General features: G+C 41.3%; 2 protein-coding genes across 2 annotated transcripts in view; both read right to left on the bottom strand.

The window, feature by feature from the left end:
- LOC123518993 (inactive hydroxysteroid dehydrogenase-like protein 1) overlaps positions 1–975 on the bottom strand; it is a 4,402-nt gene extending 3,427 nt beyond the window's left edge. Inside the window, exon 1 of the mRNA XM_045280103.1 lies at positions 538–975. Within this exon, the coding sequence (XP_045136038.1) occupies positions 538–721 (184 nt within the window). The 5' untranslated portion in view covers positions 722–975. The remainder of the gene's footprint in view (positions 1–537) is intronic.
- Positions 976–6,255: 5,280 nt separating this feature from the next.
- On the bottom strand, positions 6,256–10,343 carry LOC123518992 (inactive hydroxysteroid dehydrogenase-like protein 1). Its single transcript, XM_045280102.1, has 7 exons — positions 9,984–10,343; positions 9,624–9,746; positions 9,123–9,233; positions 8,758–8,978; positions 8,457–8,586; positions 7,717–7,814; positions 6,256–6,812 (listed from the first exon to the last, which is right to left on the bottom strand). Exons 1-7 carry the CDS (start codon positions 10,204–10,206, stop codon positions 6,714–6,716), a joined length of 1,005 nt encoding a protein of 334 aa, XP_045136037.1. The 5' UTR covers positions 10,207–10,343; the 3' UTR covers positions 6,256–6,713.
- Positions 10,344–13,216: the final 2,873 nt, after the last annotated feature.

Genomic DNA, 13,216 nt, shown 5'->3' on the forward strand with positions numbered 1-13,216 from the left:
TGCTCTTTATAAGATACTGTTATAGGGAGATGAATTGTTAATATGTGTGTCCAAGCGTCGCGCTTTTAACATAAAGAAAAAAAATATATTGGGTACTGCATCTCATAGGCGAATCTCTTAGCTTTTCTGGAGGTCAGCATCTCTAAAATCAGGTCTTTTCATGTGTCAAACGTGAAAATATGCTTAAATTTTATAAATAAAAAAAGCTTCGATACTTTTGTATCCTTTACGAGGAACATTGACGCTGTGCAGCACTTCCCATCATCGCAGAAGTTATTTCTTCACCGCACTTCATGATATCAACACTCCAAATTAAGAAACAGTCTTACAATAAATCTTTCCATTTTCAATCAATAAAGATATTTTTTAAAGCAGGTTTCCGAAATAACCAAGACACCCCAACCATTCAAATTCTTGAGATACTGGGAATCTAGAAACACCCCAACGTCTCCAAATTAGAGTTAGGCTTATCCCGAGTCTGCTTGCTGTTACCAAGGGACAGGGCAGGGCAGCTCACACCACGCACTAACACACTACCTGCCCACCGCCCGTAGTCTTCCACTAGCCGCTTCTTCCACAGCCGCGACCAGAAGTGCACTCTCACGCTGCTGCCCACACACCACAGCAGCTGCAGCAGAATCTTGGACACCGCCAGGAGGCCTACCACCGTCAGTACATGCTCCAGTTCCCCGAGGGAAGGAAAGAGAGCCTCACCACCCATCCTCGCGTCAAGACGTCCACCGCTCAACTGTTAACTCGTAAGGCGCACGGTGACGATTGGCGAGGGAGAACGTCTTAGCTACAGCAAGAGTTCATTCTCTTCTCCATCAAGATTGACCTGTATGACGTCTCTGCATTACCAATGTCTCTCTTCACCTTCTCTAGTCTGTGTCTGCTGACTGTGTCCTACCAAGTTGACCCAACAAAAACTATCCCATTTTTCCGTTTAGTACTCTGTCTACCCTGCCTTCTGTTATCACTGATACCTTGACCATTACCTGTTCATTCCCATTATTACATACATGTAGTATACTCTCTCTCTCTCTCTCTCTCTCTCTCTCTCTCTCTCTCTCTCTCTCTTTATCTATCTATCTATCTTCTTTTTTTTATATGTAGGAAAGAGGGCCAGCCAAGGGCAAAAAAGAAGATTAAAAAAAAACGCCCCACTTGAGTGCTGGCTCTCTACAAAGAAGAAAAGTGTCAGCCAAAATTAGGGAGTATATGCCTCGATACCTCCCTCTTGAAAGAAGGCAAGTCGTAGGAAGTCGGAAATACAGATGCAGGGAGGGAGTTCCAGAGTTTACCAGAGAAAGGTATGAATGACTGAGTGTACTGGTGAACTCTTGCGTTAGAGAGTTGAACAGAATAGGGATGAGAGGAAGAAGAAAGCCTTGTGCAGCGAGGCCGCAGGAGGAGGGGAGGCATGCAGTTAGCAAGATAAATAGAACAGCTAGCATGAAAATAGCGATAAAAGATAGAAAGAGATACAACATTCCGGCGGTGAGAAAGAGGCTGAATACAGTTAGTCAGCGGAGGGTAGTTGATGAAACGAAAAGCTTTTGATTCCACCCTATCTAGTAATATATATATATATATATATATATATATATATATATATATATATATATATATATATATATATATATATATATTTATTTATTTATTATTATTATTATTATTATTATTATTACGCCTCCAACCTCTAGGGCGACAACAGTTTCAGGCAGTATCTCCAAGGAAGGGTCGAGCGAAGGGAGAGGGAGGCTATTGTTACAAAAAGAAACACAACCACAACGCTCGGGGAAAGAAGGACGGCCGAGCCTCAGTCCCACAGGGTAGTGCAGCACAGGGTATCCGGTCATTTCGCCCACATCATGCCATTTCGCCACACTACCTATTTCGCTCATACCATGGAGTCATTTCGCCCACACCAGCACAGGCGCCGCGTGGTATACTGACAGGCGTGGGTGCAAGACGCACATTTTCTTTCTATAGCTAATCCATCTCCTTAAACTGCGGCTCGTTGATCGAGTTGTTTCTTCCCCCTCCTCCACCCCTGCCCACAGCCAACACCCGCTCCCTTTCCAGTACCCATCCCTCATGCATACAGACACACACACACACACACACACACACACACACACACACACACACACACACACACACACACACACACACACACACACACATATCACAAGCATGATACGCCCAAGGCTGGAATATGCAGCAGTGGTCTCCGAGCTCTAAAAAAAGATATAAGAAAACTGGAAAGGATACAGAAGATTGCTACAAAGATGGAGCTGGAATTAAAGGACCTCACATATGAAGAACGACTGAAGGAAATGGGACTGCCAACCTTATAGGATAGAAGAGAACGTGGAAACCTAATAACAATGTATATGATAGTAAATGATATTGAAAAAATAGACAAAGAAGACCTGGTGCTGTTGACGGAAGAAGATGGAAGGACAACAGGACATGAAAAGATCAGGATGAGGGAGTGTGTGAAGGATGTTGGAAAATACAATTTTTCCACACAGAACGGTGGAAAAATGGAATGCATAGGATAAGGAAATTGTCGCAGCACATAGTGTGCATAACTTGAAAGAAAAACTAGATAAATGGAGATATGGAGACAGGACACTATGAGCCCCGCCCGAACCCTGTACAGTACAACTAGGTAAATACACACACACACACACACACACACACACACACACACACACACACACACACACACACACACACACATCATCGGCGACTCTAAAATTGAAGTGTTATTCACTGATATGAATTCTCATCTTTTTCCATATCACGTTCATATGCAAACATTCCTTACATACCGCACGTATCAATGCTGAAGGTGTGGTTTTCTATGGCCTGCAGCACGTTCACACAGGTTTTCCCCCAAGGTCGCGTATTTGAGTGCTTAAGTAACTGCTCATTACAACCAGTTCATGATAGGTACGCAATGCGCCGGACACGTGTGACTACGGGAAATTGAAATACTAAGAATACAAAACCAAACTTTGAAATCCGTAAATAATTAGAAAAATGGGTATTACTGCAGTTTCACCACAATCAGCTACGTGTTTTTTACCCACCTCAAGAGATAGAGCTCCTCATTACGAGTAATTTGAACCCCATATATACTAGGTGCAGCCTTTTAGAATGGCGACACAGATTTTTTTTAATTTAAGCGTGTTTTGGTGATAAGCCGTGACACTAATTATAGCCTCCCGCATCAAACCCTGCCGCACACTGATGGTGTCATACGGCATGCGCTCGCGGCGGCTCGGCGGGCTCTGTGACATACCATTGTCTGAGCATGCACTTAATTGTTTACGCTGATTGGTTCTGTTTTTGAAAGTGAAGCGGCGGCCAATGAAAAAAAAAAAACATAATTATTTCCACCAATCACGACGGTCCCTGAGGCTCGTGCTACGCATTTCAAATAAGTTTAGAGCAAGATGTCCCAGTGCGAAGGTTGTAATTACGATTATTTCAAGGGCATCGGCAGATTTTACGAAAGTTCCTCAAAAGCAGTGCAGTTTTTTCGAGATCACGGCGTTCTGCCTACTGTGGTGAAATGCCCTAAGTGCCAAAGAGACTGTACTTATAGGGAAGATCAGCGAATTTGGAGGTGCACAGGAAGTTATCTGATCCCTAAGAAAAAAAGCGTTGCCGGTGTGACTTCTCAACCAGTGATAACAAAGGAACATTTCTTCAAAATGTTGGTGTGGTCCCTTGGAAAGTACTTCTGTTGTGAATCACTGGATAAGTCGCCACTGGGACCACAAAACTGTTATCAAGGGCCTTGGCATTTCATTCAACACTTCCATTGACTGGAGAAGCTTCTGCAGTGAAGTGGCAGAAAACTGGTTTAATAACCAAAATACTATTGGTGGCCCTGGCATCGTCGTGGAAATAGACGAGACTGATTGTTCGCCGCAAGTACGAGAGAGACGAGTGCTGTCTCAGGTGTGGCTGTTTGGGGGGAGAGAGAGAGAGAGAGAGAGAGAGAGAGAGAGAGAGAGAGAGAGAGAGAGAGAGAGAGAGAGAGAGAGAGAGAGCAAGAAAAAAATTATCGTTCCTCTCGTGGGCCCCCTCGGGGAAGCTGGACACCGGGACAAAGGAACTCTGCTCCCCATTATTCAACAGTACACTCTCCCTGGTTCTGTTGTTATTAGTGATCAATGGGGAGCCTATAAGACCTTGAAAAACCTCGGTTACACCCACTATGCTATCAACCACTCAGAAAGCTTTGTGGATGTAGTGGATAGCACCATCCACACTCAGAACATCGAGCGTCTGTGGAGGGACGTCAAAGAGTGGGTGAAGCGTCCCGGAATCAAGAGCAAGTACCTCTACCAATATTTGGCAAGGTACTTGTTTCTTACCAGCCACGAGGAGAACAGCCGCCTGCACCATTTCCTCATTCAAGCTGGCCGCCTCTATCCCCCTCAAGGCACACAGCAGCAACAGCCCGTCACTCTCGAGGAAGCCTCGGATGACGAATAAGGTAACTTAATCTTTTATTGAGGTTAGGTTTAATTAGGTTAAGTTAGGTTAGATTACATTAAATAAGGTTCTTTTCTGGACGAAACTATTTTTTTTCTGGTAGATTTCGGCTTGTTTTTAATTAATTTACCAGTTGTTTTTTTATGCAAATCATAATATGTTTCGGGGCTGTAAAAAAAAAAAAATGGTTGATTTGCGCCAAAAACAAGTGGTATTTTAATTAAAAGCAAGCCGAAATCTATCAGAAAAAAATAGTTTCGTCCAGAAAAGACAAGGTGGTGAAACTCTGTAGGTTTACCGAAAAATGATTAAATGTTCAAATAAATCACCAAATAGATAAACAAATAGATGAATAAGTGAATAAGTAGATAAATTGATAAAAAAAAAAAATAAAATAAATAAATAAAAAAAAAAAAAAAATACTTCCTATTATTGTTACACGATCCATGTTAAGCTATCACTCGTCTTGAAAACTTGTCCCAAAACTCCCGTGAATTCACCTTGAGGCCGTGCACTAAGAGTACTCAATACGAGACACAGAAGCGTTTGATAACACAAACTCTGATCTGTCAACGCATTGTCTCCATTTCCAGCACACCCATAGATTTTTAAAGTTTTAGGAAGATTAATCAAGGAAAAAATAAAGTTAAGAAATAGACTACAAAAGTAAATACAAGAAAACTTTATATTAATAAAGTTGAGAAAATCAAACAGAAAACGGATAAAAATAGAAAGCAAGCAACAGCTGTAGCAGTCAACCCAGTCTTGGAGACACTGCCAAGGAGCAAGGCAAGGCCAAACACTGTTCCAGTAATACTAACACACTCCCGCCACTGCCAGCTCACTCACCACTGTGTCGTGACGCGCTCTTCGCGGGCCTCACGAGGCTACTTATTGCTCTGTTTCACTTTCTAGTAAGCTGGAGAGTGGGCGAGAAGGAGCGCTATGAGAGGGATACTTGCAAAAAACAACAAACTCTTCGCTATCAATTAACAAATAAAGTAGCCCAATCACCATCCTTAGGAAAAATAAAGTAAAGAACATCATTAATTACCTGAACTGTAGCCTGGAGTGACTCTTGGATTATATTTTTTCTCTTTTTGTACTAATTTGATTTAGCAAGACTGAAAATATATTTGACTGAATTAACATGAAGTTTTCACTTTGGAACGATCAGCCCAACTGTTCATTCGCTGATTCACCATACACAAACCGCGGTACAAAACTCTCTTCCTCTGACTGATCGTCTTCAGCTTCTTTCTCACCGCCGGAATGTTGCATTTCTCGCTATCTTCTACCGCTATTTTCATGCTACCTGCTATTCTGATCTTGCTAACTGCGTACCTTCCATCCTCCTGCGGCCTCGCTGCACAAGACCTTCTTCTTTTCACTCCAATTCTGTCCAACTCATTAATGCAAGAGTTAACCAGTACTCTCAATCATTCATACCTTTCTCTGGTAAACTCAGGAACTCCCTATCTGCTTCTGTATTTCCATCTTTTTACGACGTGACTTCTTTTTTTAGAAGAAGGTTTCAAGATATTTGTTCCGTTTGTTGATCTGTAAAGGGACTGGCAATTAAGTGGGCCTTTTTCGTTATTTTTTGTTGCCCTTGGCCGGCTTCCCCTCTTGCAAAAAAAAAAAAAAAAAAATATCAAGGATTTTTTTTTCCCGGAATGTCTATTCTTTTAGATTTTGTATTTAAAGTTAGGACTAAAAAAGAAAACAAGGATAAATTGCAAGGATAAGCGTGATTCATGCAATTGACATATGCGTAAATACATTCAAGGAAAAGAAGTGCAATTTAACATATCGAATCAACTAAAAACCTTTCCTATTATTATCATTAGTTTTCTTTAATACACGAGGCCTTCAAGTCTCTTTAAACAGCGTAGACCGAAAGACACCTCTACCATGTGTTAAAATCCTACTAGACTATTACAATTTATTCACTGTTTTAGTCCTTAACATGAGATAGAAGAAATGACGACTGGATACACACGATTCAAAGAAATTAGTCCTTCAGATTGAATGCATAACTCGAGAGAGGTGGCGCGGCGGGCAAGCATTTCGAAAGGGAAGTCTTGTTACAGGAATCTTGGTCGCGTAACAAGATTTTGCATTTTTAGGACGCATTAAACCAAAATCAAATGATAGATATTCGAGTTAGAGGCCGATCTATTATATCCTTGTCACTCCTTATTCTTCTTCATTGCCTTCTTCTGTATTTGATACCACTTCCCGGCCAGCGGTATCAGCAGCCGGCGGTGGCACAAGTTGAGAAAGTAAGCCTGTAAGGGAAAGTGGGACCATTTAAGTAATTTATATCACTAATTAGGAGGAAGCAGTGAAGGGATGGCAGTCATCAGCTGAGTGTCAAAAGCAACTTATATATATTGCTACGACCATTACTCGTTTCATTCCTTCTCTCCTTCATATATTTCATTCTTTCGTTCCCTCCTCTCTACATATTTACTTGCCTACTGTTGTTCCCTTGCTCTGTGCCAAGAAAGGCTAAAAAGGTGTCCTTCCTGTTCCCACACTAGTTTGTCCCATAATGCTTTGCCTACTAAGTACAATACGTGCTCCTAAATTCTTCCTATAATATCTTGCTATTACTCTCCTACATCACGTGTTGAGATAAAGTGGATCGATACGAGTTATTTGTTAGGGTGTTTTGGAGTATCATTCATGTTTATTTTGTTAAAGCGTTTAGTGTGATACAATATATTTTATGTAGCCTCGTTTGAGAAATTAAACTAGATTAATTTTTAATGGTCCACAGAGCCTCCATTCTCCCACCACTCTCTCTCTCTCTCTCTCTCTCTCTCTCTCTCTCTCTCTCTCTCTCTCTCTCTCTCTCTCTCTCTCTCGGCCTATCTATCTGTCTATTTGTGAATATTATATATATATATATATATATATATATATATATATATATATATATATATATATATATATATATATATATATATGTATATATATATATATATATATATATATATATATATATATATATATATATATATATATATATATATATATATATATATATATATATATATATATATATATATATATATATATATATATATATATATATATATATATATATATATATATATATATATATATATATATATATATAAGTATTGCTACATATATAGTTGCTTTTCTGGCTTAGCACACACCAACCTGCAGACTGTGAGCCCAGTAGCCCGTGGTGTGGCGCGCGTAGCCCAGGGTATTTATGGCGTTGGACGCGTAGGTCGGGGCGGTGGGCACGAATACGCCTGGGGAAGGAGGCGTGGAGCAAGTGTGAACAATGAAGGAAGAAGTGAGAAAGAAGAGTCCCACCCGCTAAAGATGCCAGGCAGCATAGAATGCAGTTCAAAGGTAACTTCAATATTAAGTCAGGAAGTGTCTTGAAACCTTCTTGAAAGTGTTGAAGCCATAGACAGGAGGAAATACAGAAACATATCAGAGTTTAACTGTAAAAGGGATAAACGAATGAGAATGCTAGTTGACTCTTACATTAAGGAGGTGGACAAAATGGGGATGAAAGAGAAAAACACTTTTGCAGTGAGGCCACGTGAAAAACGATGGAAAGCAGTCAGCAAGGTCAGAGGAGCCCTAACATGAAAAATAGTGTCAGAAAGCTGTAATGAACAAAACTGTGATGAAGAGAGTAACACTGATGACAGTTACTTAGTTGATGAAACGAAAATATGCTTCAGATTCCACCATGTTCAATTAGGAGACCAGTATGAGGCCAACACCCTTTGATAAATGAGTCAGTAGAGGGCGTAGTTATATCTTAAATTATTTTGGCCTTTTCTATTGATGGAAGTGTTTTTGACCGGTTGAGGAATAGCTCTGGCGCTAAGTAACGTGATAAAGAGAGATGAAGCAGACCGCCAAGGTAAATCACTCACCAGGATCATGGACGAGGTCACAATACTTGGTCATGTTGGTGGAGACATATCCGGGGATGAGAGTCTGCACGGTGATGCCTGAGTTGCGGTACTCATGTTGCAGCGCGCGGGAGAAGAAGTCCACGAATGCCTGTGGAGGAACACTCAAGGTGGAGAGGATATTCTGTTTCCTGCATGTACACTGTGTGGTTCAGACAGTTTATAAATTTATAACACAGATGTGCTACTGTACAACTACTGGTCTCCAAGGAGAGCAGAGAGTGCCTGGGTGTCTGAGATGCAGCTAGTGACGGAGACGCACCTTGGTGGCCGAGTAGATGCCAATCATGGGGAAGGGAGACAGTGAGGTGATGGAGGACACGTTGACTATTGCACCGCGGCCTCGCTTCAGCATGCCCGGCAGCACCAGCTTGGTCATGGCGGGCACCGAGGCCACGTTGACGTTGACGTGGCTCCAGATGTCCTTCTCAGACACGTCCCCGAACTCCATGGGTTCAGACAGCAACACCCCCACGTTGTTCACTGTGAACAAGAGAACAACACAGAAGGTAGACAGGAAAACATCTTGATGACTGACAGGAGACTCTTGCACATCTATTATCTGTCGGTATAAGGCAACTACACTACATAAATTATGTACTTGTACTGTCGTGGGTCAAAACTCACCGAGGATCCCAATCTCCTTGCCCTGCAGGCCCTTGGCGATGTCTTCATAGATGGGACGGCCGCCACTGAAGTCAGCCTGTATCACCTCCGTCTGCACGCCGAACTCCCGCACTGCGGCACACAATGCAAACCACAACTCACCCACACAATGCACTGTATACTTGAGTCAGCATCAGCCACCACTCACACACTCACATCTTCCTCTTCTGGCCACACTACGTACAGTACATACTTACTGTGTACACCTGGCAAGCACCTTGACGGACACCTGAGTGTTCCGTCAGTGAATCATTGCACATCCTGTCATTGCTGGCTGTTCCTGGGCATGGAAAGCTGACCACACAGGAACTAACACTTCATAACGCGAACACATTCTATTTCAGACAGAACAACTTTAGAAAGATAATAAATGATAAAATCCAAGCTGGAGAAAGAAGAAAATACTCAACACTGTTGCCAAACACGCCATCTGTCACCAGAAAGGTTTGCCTGTTTGTTTACCAATTTCCGCCGAGACCTTGTGCAGCTTCTCCATGGTGCGCGAGACGAGGACCAGGTTGACGCCCCTCCTGGCCAGCTCCTTGGCGTACTCCTTCCCGATGCCATCAGTGCTGCCCGTCACCACTGCGGACACACGGGGCTCAGTGTCTCAAGAATCTTCAGGATCAACAAAGCTGTGCTCACACACCCGCTATACACCGAGTGTATATGTATGTATGTAGTATGTATGTATGTATGTATGTATGTATGTATGTATAATCAATGTAACAATTCCCAATGACTCCACCGCCGAGAATTGCTTGCTGTTACCAAGCGAAAGCCTCAGGACACCACACACTACGCACTAGTTCAGTTCATCACCTGCCCACCGCCCGTAGTCTTCCACTAGCTGCTTCTTCCACAGCCGTGACCAGAAGTGCACCCTCACACCGCTGCCAACACTCCACAGCAGCTGCAGGAGGATCTTGGACACCGCCAGGAGTCCTGCCACCGTCAGCACATGTTCCAGTGCCCCGAGGCAAGGGAAGAGCGCCTCACTAACCATCCTTGTGTCACGCTGGTCACCGCTCAACTCCCAACTCATAGCACGTTGACTTCAAGCGCCTTGGCTACAGCAAGGTTCATCGTTCTTATCAAGGTCGACTGGTGCGACATCCCTGCATGGGCAGACCCTCCCACGATCTTCGCTGCTCACATCTCTGCTGCTTATTTGTTCACTGTCAGCCCTCCAACATTTATCTCATCTTTCCTCTCTATTTTCTGTTTGTCCATACCTTCTGCCACCATTCTTGGGTTGTCCATTAAATGCTAATAAGAACAAAAGACAAGAGGGGAGCTATAAGAAGCCGTGAGTGCTATATATAGCGGTCTCTAAATGAATCATGCATACATACTTATTCCCACCTTTTAGTCTCGTGCATAAACTTGTTTGATCTTTCGACTGTGCTCCCTAATGACTCAACACTAATAGCCTTATTACTGAATCTATTCCTTTCAACTACCAATCATATTTCACAAGGGATTTCTTCCTATATCAGATTTCTTCTCATCTCTAAAATAAGTTTATATATATATATATATATATATATATATATATATATATATATATATATATATATATATATATATATATATATATATATATATATATATATATATATATATATATATATATATATATATATATATATATATATATATATATATATATATATATATATATATATATATATATATATATATATATATATATATATATATATATATATATATATATATAGGTGGTGATGGGTCATGACGGAGCCGTGAAAAACCTCTCTTCGGTTGCTTGGTGGGTGAGCAGAGGAGTGTGAAATTAATTTATTTTGAAGATTAATGAACAAATTAAAAGCAGAAGAAAATGAATGAATAAAAAAAGGAAAATAAGTTAAAGATTCGAGGGCGCTGGCTTGTGGAAAACTAGAAACATCGAGCATATTTCTTTATATGAGCGGGTCACTGGCCAGGGGCAACAAAACAACGTTAAGAAATGCTCACTAGAGTGTAAGTCCCCAAAGAAAAGTAAAAAAAAACATTATTGAAGAACGGAGATATCTTGAGGGCTTCTTGAAACAGTTCAAGTAATAAGGAGGAAATATATAAGCAGGAAAGGACTCCATAAATTTACCAGAAATGCGAATGGATGATTGAGAATACTGTGGTCAACTCTTGCAGTAGAGAGGCGGATGGAATAGAAGTGAGAGAAATTATGAAGTTGTGTGTACTGAAGTCACAGGAGGAGAGGGAAGCATGAAGTTATTAAGAGCAGAACAGTCTGCGTGAAAATAACAGAAGAAAGTAGCAAGTAATGCAACATTGCGGCGGTGAGAAAGAGGCTGTAAATGGTCAGTCAGTCAGAGGAGAAGAGTTGATATGACGAGAATGCTTTCGATTCCATCATGCTTAAAAGAGCGTTATGAGTAAACGCTCCCCATCCAACTATAACTACATGTGATCCATATTTCTAACATGGATACATAAGGACCCCCTACAGAATATGACAGCTGGAGAGAGTAGGATGAGAGAGAGAGAGAGAGAGAGAGAGAGAGAGAGAGAGAGAGAGAGAAACACTGGCTAAGTTCAGAACGCCTAACTTCACATTAGTTTTTTAGGTAGAGATGAAATATGAAGCTTCAGTTTAGATTATAAGTAAAGATTTTCAATGTAGAAGAGAGGGACGAGTGCCATTGAAAAAGAGAGGGTAGTCATCGCTGCAATGTTGCGTCTCTTGCTATCTTCCAACGCTATATTCATGCTTTTCTGATTTTGCTGACTGCATACTTACCCTCCTCCAGCGGCCTAAGTGCACAAGACTTTCTGTTTCTTTCACTCATCTTCTGTCCACCTCTAATGCAAGGGTTAATCAATATTTTCAATCATTCAGCCTTTTCTCTGGCAAAATCTTTAACTCCCTGCCTGCTTCTGTATTTCCTCCTTCCTATGACTTGAACTCTTTCAAGAGGGAGGTTTCAAGATACTAATATTGTAATTTTTGACTACCTCTTTTGACTTTGTTTTGAGGACCAGCACATGAGTAGGCTTTTCTTTCTTATTTTTTCATTGCTGTTTTGTAGCCCTTGGTAGGAGACCCTACTACGTAGAAAAAAATCTATATCCAAACACTTGCTTACCGATGACACTATGAAGCGCCGCGGGTAACTCCGCCGTAGAGGCGAGACACCACGGAGCCTCTGTATGGACCGGGAAGATGCAAAGTCACCAAGTGCCACATGAGTACTTTATTGAGTAACATTCAGCCTGTGGACAAATTACCAAGTTAAAAAATGCTCCCAAACTATAAAACAGATGGATTCAAAATGTAATCCTAATAAAATATACAATACAACACAGCAATCCAATATAAAATGTAAAAACGTTCTTGTACACAAAGCACAGTAATAATACTAAAATCCATTATAAAATAAAAAAAAGGCAAAGCATATCCAAATTATAACATTTCTAAATCCATCATGAATATAAGAGCATGTGATATAATCAGTACAGCAACTTACACCTTGGCGCTCCATATCCGGTTCCCACATATCCCTAACCGGGAGAGTGATGGACGTACACCTCTGCCAGTACACTCTACAATATCACCTACCTCAAGTAAATCCCATGTATACCCGATTATGTCAGAACTCTAACCCTTCCGTGAATACTTGGCATTTCATGTACAGTACATACATATATCGGCAGACCTATAGAAGTACTCTAACTAAACATATGCAGATTAAAGGTGTATTATTCTTTAACGATCTAAACCCTATACATTCCGTATTCACATATTTCTATCACACAAACCATAAACAAACTACAGCAGTATAACTACCATACCTGTAAAATAGTAAATCCAGAATCAGCCTACATTTGCACAATTGGCCGGATAGCCACCCTACACCTATCAACATACTGAGGAATGACTGACAGCTGCACCACGGCCGCCTCTGCGTGGCTGTACCCGTCTCCCACAATGCCCAACAAAACACCATCACCTTGCGCAATAACTTATAATGTTTCTAATAGTATTCGTAGTTGGTTCCATATCCTTTTCC

This window comes from Portunus trituberculatus, chromosome 44 (genome assembly GCF_017591435.1).
Source record: "Portunus trituberculatus isolate SZX2019 chromosome 44, ASM1759143v1, whole genome shotgun sequence".
Lineage (NCBI taxonomy): Eukaryota > Metazoa > Arthropoda > Malacostraca > Decapoda > Portunidae > Portunus > Portunus trituberculatus.